This window comes from Takifugu rubripes, chromosome 22 (assembly GCF_901000725.2).
Source record: "Takifugu rubripes chromosome 22, fTakRub1.2, whole genome shotgun sequence".
NCBI classification, from domain to species: Eukaryota; Metazoa; Chordata; class Actinopteri; order Tetraodontiformes; family Tetraodontidae; genus Takifugu; species Takifugu rubripes.
The window spans coordinates 3269180-3291410 of NC_042306.1; the positions used below are offsets into that span (position 1 = coordinate 3269180).

The 22231-nt window shown below is 45.9% G+C and overlaps 1 protein-coding gene across 3 annotated transcripts; it reads left to right on the plus strand.

Moving 5' to 3' along the window:
• The first annotated feature begins 251 nt into the window (after positions 1-251).
• Positions 252-22202, plus strand: ankrd12 (ankyrin repeat domain 12). Of its 3 annotated transcripts, XM_011616156.2 has the most exons (14): positions 252-699; positions 3308-3371; positions 10743-10856; positions 12793-12943; positions 13840-13911; positions 14295-14432; positions 14798-15001; positions 15153-15295; positions 15407-15554; positions 15879-20122; positions 20233-20331; positions 20414-20557; positions 20649-20744; positions 20952-22202. In XM_011616156.2, the coding sequence occupies exons 3-14, from the start codon at positions 10797-10799 to the stop codon at positions 21135-21137; spliced, it is 5685 nt and encodes a 1894-aa protein (XP_011614458.2). In that variant the 5' UTR covers positions 252-699; positions 3308-3371; positions 10743-10796; the 3' UTR covers positions 21138-22202. The 3 variants fall into 3 exon arrangements, with proteins under 3 accessions (XP_011614458.2, XP_003975396.2, XP_011614459.2); XM_003975347.3 differs by lacking the exon at positions 3308-3371; XM_011616157.2 differs by lacking the exons at positions 3308-3371; positions 13840-13911.
• The last annotated feature ends 29 nt before the right edge of the window (positions 22203-22231 follow it).

Below are 22231 nucleotides of genomic sequence, written 5' to 3' on the forward strand. Positions count from 1 at the left end.
ATTCCTGCTCTGCAACATAACGCATCGAGGCGCATGCGCGTGTTGTCCACCATCATGCAAATGTCACTGCAGCACCGTTTAAAGGCCAACGGGGCGGCTAAAACACCGGCGGCCACAGATGGCGAACTGCCGCCGTCGCGTTGTTGTCGAAGCCTGATTAAAGTATGATTTTTGTCCACAAGCAGCGGAGCCGTCGTGACGGCGACCTAAAGCTCCAGAGAGTTCGCTCTGTCCGCAACGCGACGGCGGAAAAGATGACGTCAAGCGGCAGCAAACCCTTCAATCCCGCACCCGCGCGTTGAGTCCCGTCCCGCAATGCCCAACACGCCGCCGTCTAACACAACGAACGATCGATCTCAGCAGAATTAAATCGCGGCGCCGATAAAATTAGAACTAAAATGGCTTGACACGTACCCGTCTGAGCCTATCCGCCAGACGAACGCCTCACTAAATCGGCGCTGCTCGCGGGGACCACGTGACCCACGCCGACCAATGGGATCGACGCTTGCATGTTTTGCTCGGCTTTTCTCCGAGCGGACGGCGACGAACGACTGGGATGTTTTCAAAACCAACCATGAACGTCACGCAGCTATAGGCTACGCTTAACACCCGATATTGAACAAATACTCTTATAGCACGCAATAGTACCAGCAAACCACCACCGAGGGAGTCGGCGCCAGTGTGAAAGCCAGCGCGAAGGTGAGCTCCGAAGCGGGTTTATTCATCCTTCGCTTTGGATTACAAAGGTTGCCGTTAGCCATCTGGCTAAATTACATGGAAGCAGCCGATAGTGGGCAGGCTAACGTGGAGCTAACGTGAAGTAAACTGCGTGCGAAAACGGAATGCCGAGTCTTACGTCGGCTTTCTATTCCCGATTGCCACGTGTGCTACACACGTTGCACGGTGTGGCTTTTATAACGGGGCTTTGTCTTTTAAATGCACGTTTACACGCGACGAGGATTAGTGCAATGGGGAAAATGTTGAGGCGAAACACACCGAGCTGGGTTAGCCAGCGTCAGCCGCCCCGTGAGTGTGTGTGCAGGGCTGAGAAAGCTAGCTAGCTACATCAAGCGCTGGGGAGGGGGAACGTTTTAAGGGCAGCGAAGGGGCTGCAGTGGGCTTTTGTCTTGGCTTGTGCAGCGCTCTCATGTGGAATATTTCCACCAAAACCCAAAACGCCAACTTGGATGTGGTCCCCCCCTGGCCACATGGGTGCACCACGCAACGTTTTAAACTTGCGCAGCACGTTTCAGGAAATCGACGATACATAAGCTGGTTTTTGTTTACAACCCATATCGAATTCGATTTTTTTTTTGAGCGCTCAACAATGTGTCTGTGTCGGTGTCAGTGCAGCGAAGGCGAGCACGGTCGACATTAGCGTGTGGTGGTCGTGTCGCGGCTGCCACCATCTCGCCCACCTGCCTTTTTAATCCCAAATTGTTGGTCAAATAGCGTATTGATTTACCGATTGGGACGCGGGGCTGATTTAAGGGGGTAAATAAAAGGCTGGCGCCTTCCAATGACAGTGACATGTTGGGGGGTGTGTTGCCTGATACAAAAGCTGCTGTTTTACATGGCTGTTCTGCAGCGAACACGCACGCCGACCTTATAAACGGGCACCGCGATTTTTCCTTAAGATCTCTAGATCTTTCTTTAGATCCACCGTTTTTACCCCCCTTTAGAGTTAAAATACGATCGGGATAAAACAGACATTTTATCATCGTGCCCGTTAATATAACGCTATGTATTTTTGATAAACATGTTTATTGGAATGGGGGAGTGGGAAAAGTATTAAAGACATGCAATTATAGAGAGATTCTAAGGCGAAATGGAATCTATGTTTTTAGAGAAAAATATTTCATGACTTTAAGTCAATATTTCTGGCTGTGATTTGAGTTCTTCTTGCTTGGTACTTTTGATATTTATTAAAAATTGTTTGACATCGACATGTGCTCCTAATCCAGCCCATTTCACTATTCTTTTATTCAGTATCTTTTAGATCCTTATTGAAATTTGTAAGCAGACGGACAGCAAAGCCAACTAAGATTTTCTTATTTCATTTGGATCACTCGTGTAGAGATTCAGCACTTTGGATTGAGTAAAAAGGTATTAATGCAAAGTTTTGCACCCTTTCTATCTATAAAGCCAAATGTTAGTCACACTCCCTGATTTTCTATCTGTCCATATAGTCCCGTTAAACTCGTTTAGAAATCGGATCCTTTACCCCAATTTATGGTTTGTACAGTTCCCTCCTCGAATTGCATCGCAGAATTTTTATTTGTTGCTTTTTTTTTGCTGATTTAGCTATAAGAGTTTTTCTTTACAGCAGTATTTTCTGGCGCTGAACTACAGTGGTCAACCGGAATCATCAGTTTTATTCCCATCAGTCATTTTTATCGCAATACAAAGTATATTCCACAAAACCGCTGCATGTTTGATATTGACCATCTGACCTGGAGCAGAAATATAACAGGACTGCCACTCTACATTTGAGGAGGCTTAGACAAATAATTGACCATTATTTCGCCCCCCGACCGTCTGGGTGGGCAAAATGTATTCTATAATTCTATAATAAAGATCCCTCACTGATGCGCATTTAGGAACCCAACCGATTTATTATCATAAATGTAATAAGCTATATCTCCAATTAACTTATTGTTTCTGGCAACAAGGCCATGCGTATAATTAGATCTGCGTAGTTCTGGACGAGGTAGCATCTGACACTAATTTTCGCTCATTAGAAAATAGGAAGGTGACGGACACGTAATGGTTCTGTTGGTGTCGCTTTCCCTGGTCATGTGAATGCCGCTGTCTCTTTCACTTCCGCCTTCACACTTGTCTTGCAGAGAAAACCCAATCCAAGTAACACCCCCGACCCCAAAAACACTGATGCACACCACGTTTATCATTATTTTAAACAAAAGCGAAGACACGGCTGAACACGTGTATATTCCATCAGCCCAGCGTCTGCGTCCCAGTATGCCCCTGTGCATATCTTGGCGTGTTGAGGTTGGAGCCTTTGGATTACATAACATATGCCAGTTTTTGCCCATAGTGTGTGCAGTGTTATTTTTATTCTGCATGTTGTCGTGTCATGATGGGCACAATTCCCCGTGTGCTTTTGGCGAATGTCCGTGGATACGGGGAGAGAAAACTGGGTTACTAAATGCCTTGTTCTCAGGGCTCAGATTTTTATTTTTTAAAGTTTCTGAAGGTTTGATGAGATAACGCTTCCTTAATGATGCCATTTTCACGAAGCACGAGAAGTCACATTTCAAGTACTTTCAAAATCTTTTCTATTTTTCAGAACCCCGCAGTAATGAAACAAGGACGGAGGGGGAAAACCGTAACCAACACAATAAATCGGCACAGTGAGAAATGTTTACGTCGCAAAGCACCATACTCGGAAATATCAAATGGTTCAGATGCAAGCCAGCTCGCTGCCAGCATCGCTCGCCCATCAGACGTTTTATCTTCTGAGGTCATGTTTTATCACCAGAGTTTATCCGAGATCTCGTGTCGGCAGCTGCAGTTGTTGGGTGTGTGGTCTCCGCGTTATCTCAAGTGCACGATCAGACGATTTATGGACTTAAAGGTAGTGGAAATAATTTTAATGTCTTTGGTTTGAGAATCCGACAGTGTGTCTCAGCCCAAGACTTGTGGAATTTAGGGTATAATAGTTGTTTTGATCTTTTGGATTAAAGCTCACCCTTTTCATCAAATATATATGGCAGAAGTTTAGAAAAAAGATGAACCCAATTGTCAGTCTTGGCTTGGTAATTTGATAGTTTCCTGATCACTGGTGCTGCCAACACTGAAGACTTTCCAGAGTCTTCTGTTTGTTGTGTATTTGGTGAGGTAGAGCTTTGGATAAACCCTTTTAGGTTCTGTGATAAGCAATAATAATGGTTTTAATGAGCAGGAAATGAACAGACAAGGAGGTGTTGGAAAATCCTGTCATTTTGCTGGGATATGGTCAAAGTGAGGAAATGAAACCCTTCACCACAGTCCACATTGTCTCCAGGATGGTAAATAATGTAGCAATAAGGATACACATATGATGAATGTAATTTGAGTTTCTACCACTGAAAGATTTTCTTTCCTCTGCTAACAGGCTTCTTTTTTCCCCCTTTGTCCGAGTCAATCACTTCAGCTTTGATCAGAATAAAGGCCAAATTCCTGCTCATAAATGGTGTCTGCTCTGTTCGGATGGCAGTGGGATTCATCTCACTGGTCTACCACTTCCCTGCCTGCGGTGCTCTCTTGTCAGGGTGGATGTAAGACGATGGCCGCGTCTGCGGTCGCCAAGCAAGCCCTCGTTTCTCATTGAGACCCTAAACCAGCCCAGAATCCAGCTGTTTGAAGTGAAGGTGATCTTATTTTCGCCAGAGATTAAAGTGCAGGTGTAAAGGGCTGATGGGGCTCAATGCTTGTTTGTGTGTAGATCAGACTGGAAATTCTGGTTAGATTTGTCCCCAAAGTACATTAGAATAGTGCATTTATTGGAATTTTATATATATTTACCTACTTTCCTGGATGGCAGGTCTCCCAGCCCCCATCTACTCATCTGCCAGTTTCAAAATGTGGTTAATGCTTTATGTTTACCTCTTTCCCCAGTTTGCTTTGACATTATTATTCTAATATTCACAATAATGGCAATGTTGCATCGGGTATTCAGCAGGTAAGTTGATGCCACCTTTAAAGCCACACCCACCAGGTAGTCCAGAAGATAAATTACTCACCGATCCCTGATTCAAACCCCTTATTTTATTTAGTATAGAAAAAGAATATTGAGCCATCAGGAAAATCTGATTATTGTTGGGGTTTTTTCCCGCAAACCCCAGAATAGAACCCTTTTTTTGTTGCTGTGGCGATACTTTAAACTCAAGAGACAGGCTCACACGTGGTTGTTTAAGCTTTTTTCCTTCATTCAGAGAAGATCCCATGTGGAGGCTTTGTAACAACAATACCTGAAGATGTGAATCTATTTTTCTGCATAACGCAACATGCAGCTGGAGAAATCATTTCTCTGCAAACTGCATTAATGTTTGGACATAGAGCAGCCTTCACTGAGGTGTTGACAACCATACTTAGTAAAAAGTCACTACAAAGTCTTCTGGTTCGGTGAGATTTCCTGTTCCTTTGAGGTCTGTCTCCAGATTTTCAAGTCGTAGATTTTTAGGTGAGTTTAGGATTATGATCCATTTGTAGAAGCGTCCCTGTCTCGACTTTTGCTTTTTTTTTTTTTTTGCAAGTGCTCTTATGTTTGCTTGCAGAATTTGTTGGAATTTCCTTGAATCCATTCTTCCTTTTCTCCAAGCCATTGGCTGCAACACAACCCCAAAGCATGACAAGCCCGTCGCCATGTTTAACAATTGGACGGGTATCAGGCTTTTCTAGATGTTCTGTTGCAAACATCTGGTGCTGAACTTTGTCGGGAGAACGCAGAGATCTTCTGCTGATTACTTCTTGATGAAGGTCATATTTGTGCAGGTGCCACTGAACATTTGAACCACAACTCCAGAAGCTGCCCAACCTTGCTGAAGGCCTTTTGCAGTCAAAAACGGGTTCTTTGATTTGCTTTTTGTCAATCTTCCGAGCATTTATCCAATCTTTCTTGGTCTTCCTGACCTCATCTTGACCTGTGTTAACTTCCTTATTTTCTTAACTTTTGAACTGATGAGTGCCTAATTAAAAACATGCCTCCTTCTTCTCCAAACTCCTGACTTTACTACTCAGAGTGCTGCTCAGGTGAACCCCTGGCTTGGACTAGAACCTTGGAACTAGAACCTTGGATTAGACAAGGTTAGAGGAGGCTGGGTATTTACAAAGCATCTGGCCTTTTTTGAGGCTAATTTTATAGAAGCCATGACCCAAACAGGCTGATTACAGTAGGGTCTGATAAGTATCTCGGCTAAAGTTACCTGAGAAATTAAATCTGCCGGGGGTTTGAGAAGGGAGAAATTGGGAGGAAAATACATTGACACGTTTAAACAATTAAAGTGTGTTTTATGTTTAACGGCTCACAAACGCAGTAATATTGACTGGGTTGCCCAATCATTCGCATGCCAGTGTGCTAGTCTCGCTCAAGACCTCTCAGTCTCGATTGCAGCTGAACTTGGACCACTCGTGTTTATGCTGTTGAGCTTGGTGGTATTCATTTCGTGCAGTCTGGAGATGCTTTATATGCCGGCCTTGCCAAAGTTTGCTGGATTTAGCAGAGCTTGTGCAGCTGTGTGTCTGGCAAGTGATCGATTGACCGTTCCAGTCCAATAGGACATGGCAGATGTATGCAAGGTCATGTTTTGTATGTTTTAATTAAAAGTGGCAGAATTCTGCTAGTTGCTCTTTTGGTTTGTCATGATCTTATTCACCAGGCGTCTGTGACCTTTAAAATCAAAATACCAAATAATATTTACGTGAAGCTGAATATTTACGCGAGGCTGCCAAATCCAGCAAGAACATCTACAATGAGCTGCTACTGTAAGTTTATCATTAGTTGATTATGTTTGGCTTAATGCATGATGGTCACAGTAATTGGATTTAAGTTGGCCTTAGATGAACCTTACCTGTCCAGAAGAAAAATGGCAACATCTCTGTCAGTGTTCAAATTCTTCTCCGCTTTCAGCCACCTCCATCTGTCAAAGGCATCTTTTATACAGATCCTTGTTTAGGTTCGGGCTATTACGGTGTATGCGTGAACCATAACAAGTTCGAAATTATAGCTGCGGCTCGTTGGGAACCGGCGACCAGGATGCCAAAAGGCGACTCACTTCATGATTTAGGGGGTTGAACAGAACGAAACACACGGCAGTGTCCACATTGCTTTACTTTTGAAAAAGAATGTTCTGGCCGGTGTGATTTTAGTCATCATCTACTGTTGGGTTTTTTGCGGTCACCAGCACTGATTGTGAGCCAATCAGAATGCTAGAAGAGAATCGCATGACCCGTCAGGGTCAGAGCAGAAATTTCTCAGTGTCTCAGTGTTAAAAGCTCGGAGTTGAAGGCTAGATTCAAGGATTGGGGCCAATATTAAGGCACCAATTTTATTTCAGCGAAGTCTAAACTGCCACGAGGTAACTGTTGCCATAGAGGTTCTGGAGTCATAGTTTGCATCCCTGCCTTTTACAATGAAGAATATGTAATTAATACGTTTAGGCTTTGATTACTTTTGTAGTCGTATAGAATTTTGAAAATTGCTTAAAACTTCAACACTCTCCCAGTGTTTGGTTCAGTCATGTGTAGCATGGCTAGGCTTAGGTCCTAACCTTTGCTCTAATCCCTCTCCTGTTCCCTCTCCTCATCCATTTAACATAATCAGCTGCAAAGACTTTATTGTTCGTTTCAATTCTGTGGTGTCTAAACAGTGACCTACATTCAGAACAGTGGCTGGAGACCTCTGACGCGTTTGGTCTGTCCTGGAACACTTTAACGGATCTACTTGTGTGGGCTGAACTGTATTTTGCTATCACTACAATTAACCTTGGTTACACTTCTCATATGTTAGATGTGCTATAAGGCTTTTATAGGGCTTTCAATTCATGTGGGAACCATGTGCCCAAACTGTAAATTTCAGTTTGAAAAGGTCTCATTTTTCTTTTTTAATGGGCAGCTGCAGAACCCTTGGTGTCACTTGAAGGACATACACATTTTTAATTTAATATCTAAGAATTTTATTTTGTTGAAAGACTGGCCACTCAATAACAAAGCATTGGGATATATTTATCATACATATTGTCAGTCCCTTGTGTGTCTGGGTGTGATATCAGTGAAGATGGCTGACTGGGTAGTCTGTGTAGTCAGGGCTTTGACTGGCTTTGTCCTGCTACTCATTAGAGAGTCTGAGGAGGTGGTGGGGAAGGGTGGGGGGTGGAGAGAGGATATAGAGTGAAGAGAGACTCCCCCATCATCCAGCTCAACTGCTGACAGAACCATGCTCACGTGAGTGGGTATTTAATGAGCGCACGGAGTCTCTTGAAATGATGTTACAAGATTCACATCTGCATTTGTTTTCAACAAATGTCACTCTCAAAGTTCATTTAGTCCCCATTATGTTTCTAATGGGGACTCATGCTGTTTCTCAGGTGCGGCAGTTGACAGATCAGGTTACGATACTGTGCATCCCACCACCATCCAATCCTTCTTTGCTCAGCCCCCGCACTCATTTTTATTAAACCATGCACACGTGCATTGTGGTCGCGTCTCAGCTGTTGGGGAAGACGTACAGGGAAATGACTGTTGGTGGTGTTGGCACAGTGGAACCAGTGTAAAGGTGCAGGACCACGACGTCTTCTCAGGGTCCTCTGTCATATGTTGCAATGGAAAAAGAAAAAATAGTGCTCTCTGAGATTGTTTCTCCTTGGTTTATGAGAAATTGTTCACTAAATACATGAGATTATTGAATTATTCTGTGCAGGTAGTTTGGTGAGCTGAACATTGTTGGAGTGTGAAGGCAGCAGAAATAGTCTCATATCACATTTATACAACAGCTATTAATTAATTTTTTACCATGCAGTGATTTATTATCCAGAGAGGTCACCAATGGCAATGCGACAAACCTTATTTACTGTTAGCCACACTCGCCCTTAATAATTAACGATAACTTAATCTAATGTTAAGATATTATTGTCATTGTGATTTTAGAGTTCTGTTTACGTTACTTTGTGGTACTATTTTCAGCAATATATCTCTCGGCACTCCTCAAGGTTAAAGGCAGAGCTAGTAGGCGCTTACGCGGCCTTGAGCTGCCCAGGAGAGCCCAGTGAATGTAAATGCCAAACTGGCAAGAAGCTAAATACCTTCGTAATTATAGCCACGCTCTCCTCACCAGACCTCTCCAGCCAGGTTAGAGTCTCGTCAGCATTCTCTGGTCTGCTTCCAGCCCGTCTATACCACTTTAATACCCCCGATACACCAATAGCCTCCCCCTGGGCTGTTCAGTCGCCTGAATGACGCTGCTGTTTGCTTTCTGCTGATTAATGATGAAGCGCTTGTGTCCTCAGCTGAGCAGCATGCATCGGTTTGTTCTGTATATAATGTGCTTATTTACAGGATTACCAGTGTTTTAATCAGTTTGAACCTCTAAAATCCAGAACCAATTGTATAAACTTGACTCAATTTATATTCTAGGGAAAATGTTCTGGCTAAAGGATATTGACAAAATTCATATCTCGTATGAAACCATGAAAAGTGCAGTTTTATTGATTAGAACACGTGATATTAGAGATGCCAATAAATAACTTAGAAATCAAAGATTTTTTTCACATGCTGCAGCTGTTGGAAGGAGACCTTCAGGACCTCGTGTGCCTCTACGCATTTGTTCATCATGCTCATTTTTGGTCAGAGTCGTCCTCCATTGTTGTCAGGTTAGCTGTGTTGAACAGGCTGAGTACTGGCTTGATGGGTCAGACACTAACATACCCCCCCCTTGATAGAGCTTTCCCTAAATCAAGCAGTGGTCCTGGTGCCATCCAACACGTCCAGATCTTGAGATCCAAGAATTAGGTGCTGGTGCTTCTGTCCCTGAGAGGACCTCTTGCAGGTTCTGCTGCTCCACTATCCTGTCCATAATGAGCAGCCTAGACCCCCACATCTGGTTTGACACTCGGTTATAAGTCCAGGACTGGAAGGTTGAGGCCTTTCTAAGCTTGCTCACGTTCCACTCTCTCTTTTCCAGCTGTGTGAGGAGTGGCAGACCAGCTGTGGCGTAGCTGATCCGATTGTCACCTTTCATTGCATTTTACAGACAAAACAATGTCCAGCTAAATAACCATATTAACGCAGATTGTTCCATCTCTGTCACACACCTTAATCTATTTCTCTCCCTCTAATAAAGTTATTAAGAGAAATATAACAATATAGCTGCACCTCTCATCTATATGTGCTATATATTATCCTCCCCAGGAAAGGAGACACCGGGTCTGGGACACGTTTGTTGTGCTGCCTTGCTTTGTTGCAAGTGTAAAAGTAATGCTTTTAGATATGATAATATATTACTCAGCTAAATCAGTGCGGTTCTCAGTGAGTTCCTGTGAACCTTTACTACTGTTGTGACATGAAAAGACCACAGTACTGGAGTTTAATAGAAATTACTAAAGGGGCTGTCCCATCTGTTTCTCAGGTTTCCAAATATAGAATGTATCATTTGCATTACTTTCATGAGGCTAAGAGGTGCCATTTCTTTAGCTTCAGATGTAATGATGAAACAACTTCATTGTTACTTTTATTGGGCCATTTACTTTCAAATGAGACTGTAGGTGAAACATGCGATAAAGATAACTCAGGCGTCACGGAGGCTTCATCGTGCGTGTTGACCTTTCTTTACCGATCTCTGGAGCTAACTTTGCAGCATTTGTCGCTACCCGGGTGCAGACCACATTAGAGAGGCTTGGGTGCCCCGGTGACGAGGCTGCAAAGGGGATGTTTCCCCACTCGGCTTTTAACGGTCCCCAAAGCTGTGATTCATCACTCTTCTCTGTGGTTGTTTCCTTTATGACTTTCAGTGAAAAATGCAATGGAAATTTAAGCAAAAACCCCCAATGTGCTGATTCACCTGTGTATGAAACATCTAATATCACATAAGGGCGTCTGTTCACACGCACACACCTGAAACACAGCTGGGATTCACTTTTTGGGTGCCTGCTGCGCAACGGCTGCCTTGTTTGGCTGTTCTCTTACCTCGTTTCCTCTGAAATGGAGACTTTTGATTTAAATCTCTTAATGTGTCTCTCGTCCGTCTCCAGGTGCATGATGAACCTCCTGCACTATAGCCGTCACAGCTAGTCGGGTGCTGCACCATGGCTAAACCTGGGAGCGACAGAGATGGAGCCATGGTTGATAAGCAGGCGGGGAAGAAGGTATGTAAGCACAGTTGGGATTATGCTAAACAAAAATGTCCTCATTTTTGCGTCGATTCAATTAAAAAAAAAACGGATCTTCGGGAGTTTTGGATGTTTACTTGACTAATACCACAAACTGCAGCTGGCTGAAAAAGGCTCCAGTCGGTACCTGTTGTTGCTAAATAGCAACCACATCAAAACTGAACAGTCAATCCAAGTCGGAATGACTTTTGTCATTGGGAAACTTTAAGGCAATTTATAATGCCTTAAGCTCATTTTAATGCTGGGGCCCTCAGTTGCTATGTCATGTGATTTGGGAATCTGCTCCCTTTTTTTTTTTGACGTGCTGACTTTTCGAGTTTGAGACTCAGTGGAAGGATTGTTGGTTGAGGCAGATTATGGACTATGATTCCTCTTTTGGAGTCGTGCTTGGAAGCAGAGGTCTGAGTTTGTCTGATTAACAGGATCTGGGTGGACTATCAGTCAGAATACATTAACAAACCAATGTGTTTTTAGGTTTTATTCACAACCCCCGCAGTTGGGCAGGAAGCTTAAGGTTGGGGTTAAGTCGTGAGGTCACTTGATACCAGTAGTGCAGTACAGTGTAGGGCAGCGGTTTGTGAGTTTGTCTTCCATCGTATTGCTCGTCTTGTCTTCGAGGTTTAGCCTCGCTGAGAGGACTGCTGTTTGAGGCGGCAGCTTGTAGACCATGATTCTGATGAGAGAATCAATGCATGTGCTTCTTTTAATGGAGGTTGTTCAGCTAAAAAAAAAAACGATTTCCCTAAATGTCTTTAAAATCCTTGCTGGGGGTACTGGTATAGCGGGTTGCTTTAGGATCGAAGCTCCTTGGCCTTGGTCCTTGGAAGAGCGAGGCTCAAAGCTCCTAGATCCTTAGATCGCTGTTTTTACTTGTATCTCTGCGGAAGGCCAGGCACGTCCTGTCATGTTCAGCTGCAGCGCTCTCCGCACCAGTGGGCGTTGGACCTTCACCTGTTGGGCTTTCTCACGCCGACAAACACTTCATAACAGTTGAGGAAATGTGATCCAATATAGATCCGACCAAATTCAGGCTACCAATTTGCAAGGGAGGTCTCCAGGTGATTAGCAGTAGGTAAATGAGCATTAAATTCTCTTAAAGAATCTACACATTAATACTTTTTCTTGTTACAATTTGGCAATACACTTAAACCCAGCAGCCTGCATCTCTTCAGTGAGATCAAGGACCAGAAATAGATGTTTAGAAGAATGCTGTGCTTTTTCTATGACGATGTCACATGTGACGCTTTCATTTAGAAAGATCAAGCTGTTACTGGTGTCAGCATGTATTACATTAAGTCCTACCACATAAAAATTAGCCACAACTCATCAAGACACATAAAACTGACAAAGGCACTTGTTAATCTTGTTTCAATGCAACAGTCTGCTGAAGAACAAACGAAAATATTTCATAATGGATTGATTTTTAGAACTCAGTAGCAACTGCAAAGGAAGCAATGGTATTGTCCTTTTTTCCATAGTATTATTTTGAGTATGGTATGGTACAGAAGGTTTGTTTTTCTTGCAGTGAGTGAGAAACTGAAAATAAGGGAAATTGGAACCAGCAACTTCCTCTATCTCCTCTCCCGGCCAGAGTAGGGGGCTTCTTTGCTGTGTTTTCTCGAGGCAGCGTTCACAGAGGAACTGTTTTTTTGTGGCACCTGTCTAGATGTGAAGGGTGGAACAAAGGTGTGTTTTTAAATGTAAGTTGTCTGTGGTTTGCTCCAGCTCAACTGTGGGCTATCAAATTACTACGCCTGTGTGGAAATGAACTTTACAAAGGTGACAAATGAGGAAACGAAATACGAACTTCCCTTTGCTGGATTATACCTCTGCTTGTTCATCCGTCACATGCCTGTGGCAGGAAATTAATAACATCGAGACTGACTTTGTGTTTTCGTTTTCCTCTCTGCAGAACAAAGACAAGTTGTCCCCATTCACCAAAACTCCAAAGCTGGACCGGAGTGAATTACTGGTGAAGGAAGGCAAAGCCAAGTCCTCAATGAAGCGCAAGCTGTCCTTTACTGCCAGTCCACTCCGGACAGAGGAGCGAGACTCTGATACTGGTAAGAACTGGTGCAGCTCTTCCTCCCTCCCCATTCATCAGCCATGCTGCTGGCTGGCGGCCAGCTTTTCACGCTGCCCCCTTGTGGCTCTTTGGATCCTTTTTGTCTAGAAATTGTCTGCAAGAGGAGCCAAATAAGGCCATGTGTTGTTTACAACATATGAGATTTATGTGTATTCTTAAATCTTGAAGGTAATAGCAGTGAATCGAATTTAAATAAATGTTTGAGTGCTAGCGTCTAAAAATCTGTATATCTGTGTACCGTTTTTAATCGTTGACGGTGATGTTTATCCATTCATGAGCCACACCATTGAGCTCGGCATGGTCAGCAGATGGGGTTGTTTGTCATTTTATGTTGATCTATATAATCTGGTGCTATAAAACTCCAAGCCATCAGAAAGGTCAGCATCTTTCTTTGGTTTATGTCCTTGTTTTATGGAAGCAAAGCTGGTACAGCTCTGCATTTCAGAGCGCTTGAGGTCCAGTAGTTTCACCTTCAACTTCACTGCAGCGTGGCAGTGGTGTGTAACGTGTCCCTCCGTCATTTTTAAAGACGGAAGCGTTCATTTTGAATTCACAGGGTATAATTTAAAACCTCCACCAGCCCTCGAAGCAAAGCTAGCATATTGGGTGGTTTTTTTTTTTTTCCTCTCCTTTTTTCTTTCCAGTAGCTGTTAGAAAATGGGAGGTAATGGTGCCACTGACCTCCCAAAACCCGTCTCTTTTGTTGCTCTGACTCATAATCTGTGTATGGAGTTCGAGTCTGCCTTTGTGTCGGTCTGAGTACACGTCAGATGTGGAGGGGGGGGGGGGTGCGGGGGGTGCGTTAATGCAGTGCTTTCCCACCCTTCCTCTCTCTCCCCTTCCCTTCCTCATCCTCTCTGCTTTGCACTGTAGATGACTCAGACCCAGGCCAGTCGAGTGAGACCTGGGGAGAAAGATTAGTGGCTCCCTGCAGGATATACGCAGGTAATCACTATAGATCGATGCCTAGCCTTGTGTCCTCTACAAGTCACATCACCCACTCTGCGCCTCTTTGCTGCTTTGAACACACAAGCACGTCTGTGTTTTCACCCTGCATCTGCCCCGTTAGCTCACGCATGTCTGTGTTTAGCCAAAACTGACTACCGGAGCCTGGGGCGGGCGGTGGGGGGGGGGGGGGGCTGAAGGAGCACTGTCTACACTTGGCTGGCTTTTGAGAATGCTGTATTTTTAGTCCCCCTTTCAAACCTCAAACTTGTTATCTGTCTCTCGGGATGCAGATACAAGAGGAGGAGGAAAATGTTGACTTTGTATGTAATTATCATTTTAAATGAAAGTCTTCTCTAAAATGTCGCTTGGCTTTGTTGCAGATAAGGATGGGCCAGAGAAGAAGAAGGTGAAAAAGGAGGCCGGGGGCAAGAAATCCCAGGCAAACCTTTTGTTTGGCTATCCTCTGTCAGAGCGCAAACAGATGGCTCTCCTAATGCAGATGACGGCCAACAGTCCAGGTTTGTGTGGCTGCCCTCCCTTTTATTGCATCATTGCGATGGATGCAAGATATTTACTGCTGCGATTGCGTAATGTGGATATTAAGTGAAAGAACGAGTAAATCTGTAATTTCAATCATTGTAGTTGCGTTACTCTTTATTTGATTTACATTAATGAAACCGCGCATGCCAAATCTGCCTCTTTCACCGTCATTTATGGCGAGTTGGCAGGTCTGAATTTAATCTCGGTTCCTTTTTAATCTGTGACAGTTGAAAACAAGAATAGTTTTAAATAGATTTCATTTTTTTCCCCCTCAGCCTCTACAATATATTTTTTTGGTTCATTTATCATATAAGGACTTAATTATTTGCCTGCTTGTGTTTAGACTCTACCCCCAGTCACCCTTCACAAACGACTCCTGTGCAGAAAAAAGTTCCCAGCAGCACCTCAACTCGCCAGAAAGACAAGGTCAACAAGAGGAACGAGCGAGGAGAGACCCCCCTCCACATGGCTGCTATCCGGGGAGACGTGAAGCAAGTCAAAGAGCTCATTAGTCTCGGAGCAGACGTCAATGTCAAAGATTTCGCCGGTATGTTGTAACAAGTAGCGATACGTCAGTCTGCTCTGTGTGATGTGGTATAAATAGAACATATAACTAAGTAGTGGGTGCTTGCTCAAAGGCGTTAAGCTATTTTATTTGGGCCTAAATTAGAGAAATGTCGTTTTCTGTCCCTCACTAGGGTGGACTCCCCTCCACGAAGCATGTAATCTCGGTTACTATGACGTGGCCAAGGTCTTAATAGCAGCAGGAGCTGAGGTGAACACGCAGGGCCTGGATGACGACACCCCACTTCACGATGCCTCCAGCAGTGGCCATAAAGATGTAAGCGCTCCACTGTTTTGTACTTGGAGGCTTTACATGAGCTGCAGGAGAAATGGGCTCATCTTTTCAGGTTTTTGGTTGTTTCTCAGTTTATCCTGCAATTCTATCCAGATCGTCAAACTGCTGCTCCGGCACGGCGGTAACGGCTTCCAGGCAAACAAGCGCGGGGAGCGGCCAGTGGATGTAGCAGACACTCAGGAGCTGGAACTGTTGCTGAAGGGGGAGGTGCCTCTGTCAGATCAAGATGACAGTTCTTCAGGTACGGGGAGAGTACGCTGGGATTGCCCTCCTTCCCGCATTATTCAAGGAAAGCCACTATTAAAGATCTATTAATTCTTTGCTGAATGAATAGGAGTTCGGATACTTTCTTCGTGATGGAAAATCGTCAGTTCTCGGTTTTTATTGTTGCCGTGTAAAAACTTGTTTCGAAGAGGCAAAACTTAATTGCAAGAAATGATCTTAGCAAAGGAAACATTTTGACACTTTAAAGGAAAATGAAAGATCAGTAGCTGCAGCATTAAAGATACGCAGAGATTGAATTGGTTCATTGATTTATTTAACTGAATAATTTTGTTGTCTGCAGAATCCGAGGACCCCACGTCTTTCAATCCCTCCAGTGTAGATGACAACATGGAGGACTCTGACACCGAAAAGGACGCGGACGGCAAACCACCTGCAAAAGCATCGTCGTCCATGCCGGGCTTAGACGAGTACGAGTTCAAAGATGAGGAAGAGGAGGAGGAGCTCGGCAAAACACTCGGCGACCGACACATCTATCGGAAAGAACTGCGACAGCGGGAGAAAGACGACAAAGATAAGAACCACGTGGGGGGAAAGCCGAGTGGCAAAGCGGATTCCAGCTCAAAGTCCAAAAAGCAGAAGTTGTCTCATTGCAGCTCGGACACCTCAGGTGATGAGATGGAGAACTTTTCAGACAAAAGGAATTCCCCGACGTGTTCTCAGAGTTCAGAGAGCGTCAAGATGGACACAAGGTCGAAAAAGGAGATTGCAGAGCAAAAAGAAAAGGGCAAAGTCAAGAGGAAGAGCAAAAGTCAGAATAAAAACAAGGAAAACCAGGAGGACGGGAAAGAGAACAGCAAAACGTTGGTCCTTTCGCTCGCAACGGTATCTGAGAACATGGAACTCGGCCTAGAAATCGGCCGGGAGGAAGATTCTTTCAAGATGTCTTTCAGTCCTAAAGATGACTCATCCGTCCACCTCTTCCATTTGTCATCCATAAAGTCTCCGAAACTGAATCACAGCCTGACGGATAAACAGACGCCACTCAAACAGGAAAACACCAAGTTGTGCATTTCAATCAGCGACGGCTCAGCGCCCGTGGACGGTGTCAAATACAATCACTACACTGACGCAGAATACTGCACCGAAGGCTCCAGCACCAAGGCCTGTAAGCACAAGGAGAAGAGCAAGCATCAACAGAAAGACCCCAGTGTCGACCGGGAGGACGACCACTTCAATCCCTTCAAAGACGGTAGCATTGCAAACAGCCTCGACAACACTGAAGGTGCCTTACGGAAGAGCGACTTGGATGGCAAAGTAGCAAAGAAGCATAAACTTAAACATAAGGAAAAAGATAAACACAGGAGGGACTATGAGGCTGAGCGGAGTCATCACAGGCAGAAGGAGGCCAGGAAAGACGGCCACAGGAATCTGGAGTTTGACCGAGAGTTCTGGAAAGAGAACTTTTTCAAAAGCGATGAAACGAACGAAGCTCTTCCAGTGAAAAAAGAAGGTGAAGACGCCTTCAAAGAGGAGAGAAATGCAAAAGAGAAACATGCCAGCAGCAAGGACAAGAGGGCGAGAGAGGACCGGGAAAAGGACAAGGCTCTGAAAAAAGAAAGGAAGGAGGAAAAGATAAAAGAGCTAAGGCTGAGCGAGCGTGAAGAGCGAGTGGATGGCCACCCGTCAGGGCGGATTCCAGAGGAGGTTCCTGTCCAGAGCAACAGCATGAAGGACGAGACCGAAGAGAAACCCATAAGTGGAATCACAGCTGACCAAGAACAGTCGGAGCCTTCTGAGAAAGGCTCACGTGAGAAAACTGACAAGAGGCTTCCAGTAAAGGAGAAGGATCTCGAAAAAATGGAGAAAAGGCATCTTGACAAGGAAAAAAGGGTTAAAACGGAGCACGCTGACAAAACTGAGCCACAGAATTCACTCGATCGCTGGAAGGAAAAAGACAGAACGGCAGGAATTTCTTCCCACTTGGTCGGAGATAAAAATTGCAAAGAGAATGAAAAGCTCAAGTCCTCCTCGGCAGCCAAAAGACACGAAGACGTCAGGAAAACTAAAGACAAGTTTGACAAGCGCTATGAGAAGCAGGACAGGGACTACAGTGTGGGCGATCACAGAGAGAAGGAACGAGCAACCTCTGATAAGAAAGGGAAACCGCTGGAGAAAAGCGACCGTTCCAAAGAGAAGGACTCCGACAGGAAAAAGAAAGATAAAGGAAAAGATGGCCCTTCCTCCAATCTGAAGTCGCTCTTAGAAGAGAAGAAGAGCTACGCGTCTGAAAGCGGCAAGTCCTCGTCGACAAAATCAAAGGACGACGGTTTGAGGACACCGGAGAAGGACCGTGACCGGAGAGACCGTGACTCCGATAAACACAAGGACAAAGAGAGACACAGAGACCGCTCCCAGCAGGCCAAAACCAGCAAGGTCAAACCCAGCGAGGCGGACGCAGACAAGGGCAAATCCAAGGCCTCGCCAGCAACGCGGGACAAACCAAAGGAGAAGAGACTAGTGAACGACGACCTGATGCAGACCAGCTTTGAGCGCATGCTGAGTTTGAAAGACCGGGAGATTGAGCAGTGGCACCGCAAACACATGGAGAAGATCAAGCAGAAGGAGCGCGAGAGGCTCAAACAGCGGCCCCTGGCCGAGCCGGGGAAGTCCAAACCCAAAGACAGGCCCAAGAGCGAACTGTGCTTAAGTAAAGAACTCATGCGCTCAAAGAGCTCTGAAGCTTCTGATGTTCACCACAGAGATAAACCTCCGAAAGACACTACTGGACAAAGAACCATGTCCCTCGATGGAAAGAGCCTTCCTTCTGTCAGCACCAAGGTCCCGTCAGCTATGGAAAGCTGTCTCGCCAGATCTCCCAGACCAGAGAGTGAGCGCTGCGGCCTCATGTCCAGGTCCGTCTCATTGGTCTCTGTCGCCAGCTCCGATGATTCTTGTCCGGCAATGACGCTAACATCCAGACCCCCGGAGTTGGACTCCGACGTGACCCCGGAAGCCTCGGACTCTCAACCCGCGCTCCTCCAGTCTTCCCTTGTTATCCAAGCCACCAGATCGCCATCTGTCCACGACAAAGACCCCAGCCACCTTCCAGACGTGCTGCAGAGTCATCGGACGCCGCTGCCCGGCAGACACGAATCGCCGTACCTCCGGGCCATTCTCGACGAGGATGCCAACTTACCGGCCGAACTTCTGCCAACGGCAGGCCTGTGCGCCGAGGAGCAGAAGTCGGGAGAAATCTCGGCCGAAACGGAAGAAAGCGTTCCGAAACAGCAATGCAAAGATTCAGCTCCCGGCGGCGAGCAGCACGGGGACGGTGGCGCCGGCGTAACCCAACATTCGTTGAACCAAGACTGCGAAAGCAAAAACCCGCCCGAGTGCACGGCCTCCCTGCCGGGGTCGGCCGAGCAAATCGCTCTTCCCTCCTCCGATCCGGTTGTCCTCGTCCACTGTTTGACGGACGACGGACGAGCAGAATGTAGTACAAAGAATTCCTCCGAGCAGCAGTCGGCACCTGCGGAAGCGCCGGCGCTCCCAAACGCGATAAACTTCCAGCAAAAAGAGTCTCCGCCCGTTCTGAGGATGGAGATCACGGAATCGAGTCCAGCACACGGGTCTGAGCAGGGTTGGAAACCGGCGGAGAACGCTGATGGAGCGGAGCCACGCGAGAGCGCGGAAGCTGCTCCAGAGGCCTCAAGAGCAGAGGACGCAAGACCTCCTGCAGCCTCCACCAGTGCAAACGTTCCCGCTCCGGCGTTGGGGGAGCCGCTGCCGAGCGAAGCAAAAGCAGAGACGGAATATCCCCCAGCCGATGTGTTTCCTCTCCTGGAAGGTGCGGGGTTGAGTCTGGATGCTCAGTTGGAGAAGAAGGACAATATTCCTCAAATGTCCTGTCGTTCGAGCCCCGAGTGCAAGTTTGAAGTACTGACCGACGTCTCGCAGACCTCCGAGAACAGCGACGCCGTCGGAAGCGTGAAAACGGAGAGTTCCTTAGCCGAGGGAGCCCTCACGACGGAGGGCTCCTCCGAGTCCAAAGCAGAGGACAACTCGGAGACGATGGAGGTCGCCCACAGTGACGAGAACACCGAGTATTCTTTATCTTCAGAGGACCATTGCCAGTCTACGGTCCACACAAACTCTTCCAGCAGCACGTCGGGAAGTTCCTCTCCACAGTCCGGAGATAGAGATTCCGATTGCTCGGGAGCTAAAGTCAGGCTCCGGTCTGGAGACGAGGACCTGGACGTCCACGTGCCCCACCCGCGCAAGAGGAAGATGCTTAAAGTGTCGGCCTTCCAGCCGTGCACCGCAGCTCAGCAGGACAAGGACAGAGACCAGCAGTCTCTGGCTGCCATCGTGGACTCGGTCAAGCTGGAGGAGATCGAGCCCTACCAGACGGAGAGGGCGAACCCTTACTACGAGTTCCTGCACATCCGGAAGAAGATTGAGGAAAAGCGCAAGGTCTTGTGCAGCGTCACCCCTCAGCCGCCACAGTATTACGACGAATACGTGACCTTCAACGGCTCCTACCTCTTGGACGGAAATCCTCTGAGCAAGCTCTGTATACCGACGGTGAGTCCGGATCTGTGGTGTCCTGTAAAACCACAAATCACGTCCAGACGCTACCAACATTCAAAGCTCCCATTTTATCAACCGCTCTTCCGCTCCCTTCCTTTGAACAGATAACTCCGCCCCCATCGTTACCCGAGCAGCTGAAAGAGATGTTCAAGCAACAAGAGGTGGTCCGAATGAAGCTACGATTGCAGCACAGCATCGAGAGGGTGCGTAGTCCCGCCGCTCTCCCAGCAGCCCGGAAGGTGTCTTCAAACTGGACTGACGTTGTTTTTCCACCTCCCCCATCAGGAAAAGCTGATCGTTTCCAATGAACAGGAAGTCTTGAGGGTCCACTACCGGGCAGCGCGGACGCTGGCCAATCAGACGCTGCCGTTCAGCGCCTGCACGGTGTTACTGGACGCCGAAGTCTACAACATGCCTCAAGACGTCCAGGTAAATGCCGCAGCGCATCCAGAAACGGGTCCAACCCGCAAGCTTTAAGAGGTTCGCTCGTGTCTCTAAGTCGGCCTGTGATTGGTTACAGAGCGACGACGGCAAAACATCGGTGCGGGACCGATTCAACGCTCGGCAGTTTATGTCCTGGTTACAAGACGTCGACGACAAGTTTGACAAACTCAAAGTAAGAGTTGTTACTTTGTTGTTGTTGATTCATCAACTTCAGTGAGGAGCTAAAATCAGAATTCGCACCTTTTTTAATGAATGATGCAATCAGTCCTCAATCCTTAATCACTGCAGTTGGTGTTTTTCAGGTTCCTCTTGTTGTGTTGCTCATTAACATCAGGTTGTTTTTTTTAATAATGGTTTAAAATGGCATTGTCCTCCACAGACGTGTCTCCTAATGAGGCAGCAGCACGAGGCGGCAGCCCTAAATGCCGTGCAGCGTCTAGAGTGGCAGCTCAAACTGCAGGAACTAGACCCAGCCACCTACAAATCCACGAGTATCTTCGAGATCCCCGAGTTCTACATACCACTGGTGGAGGTCAATGACGACTTTGACCTCACCCCAATATGACCAGTAGGAGGTGGGGGGGGGGGCATTTTTACAGTGGCAGCAGAGAAAAAACGAGAAGCACTTGGAATGTGGCGATAATACGAAGAGCACTTAAAAAAGACGTTTACTTTGAATAAGCTCTTACTGTCCAGCCAGCACGAGAAGCGTGGGGACAGACTTCCTCCAGCAGAGGCCTCAGATCGGGCGGGTCGAGCCCAGACCAAAGGCTGGGTCAGCCGGCGGGTCAGGGAGCTGTGGCCAGGGGTCGACGACAAAATGGCCGCTGCTTCCCAACAAGTAGGGTGACGCACATTAAAAATTTCAGATGTTTTCAAAGTGAGTGGTCATAAATTGTGTATAGACTGTGCTCTTAATTTTCTAACTTATTTTATACATAAACGATTGTGCATTTGTAAATATACATGTAATTATTGTTTTAAACTTGTAAAAAAATAGATATTTTGATTGTAATCTTATGTCATGTTTTAATGGACCAAAGTTGGTTTTTATATCGTTGTCCTCTGTGATGTTGTTGTTGGCTTCTGAAACATCTGTTGGCTTTGGTTGTTTCTCATTTGGATTTACCGGTTTCTTCCTTCATTTCAAGTTTAGCGTCCAAGCTGGTGTTATTTGACTTTGGCAGTTAAATGCTGTGCATGCGTCGCTTTCGTTGTACGTTTTCCTACAGATCTTTATTGTGGACTTGACGGTGAGGTTTTCTGACGTGTTCCAGCGTTTTTGGGTTTTTTTGTGTGTGTGTGTGTGTGTGCGCGTGTGTGTGTGTGCGTTTTGTTTCGCACCATCGTGTTCTCCTGTTCTGCTGCCTCATGTGTCCATGGTCTCTCACGTACACACACTGATGTCTGGTGTGGCTTCCTGAGGTTGGGAAAGAAAAAGAAAACAACTAAACTTTTACAGATTCAGTGTGAGATCACAGCAAAACCTATTTTTTCAACAATGCCTTTTGAACGATAGTTCTAAAAAAAAATGTCTATTTTAATATTTACTTGTTACATTTCTTGTACATATTTGTAATATACTATTGAATAAATTTTATTTGTTGTGAAATAAAACGCTGTTTTTGGTGTATTTCCATTGCAGGAGTTTGACATCCG

Bases quoted from the DNA above. Each gene is read 5' to 3' on its own strand.
- ankrd12 (XM_011616156.2), top strand. From the start codon at position 10,797: ATGGCTAAACCTGGGAGCGACAGAGATGGAGCCATGGTTGATAAGCAG. The intron at 15,296-15,406 runs GTAAGCGCTCCA...AATTCTATCCAG, and splicing joins CCAGCAGTGGCCATAAAGAT to ATCGTCAAACTGCTGCTCCG. The intron at 15,555-15,878 runs GTACGGGGAGAG...TGTTGTCTGCAG, and splicing joins TCAAGATGACAGTTCTTCAG to AATCCGAGGACCCCACGTCT.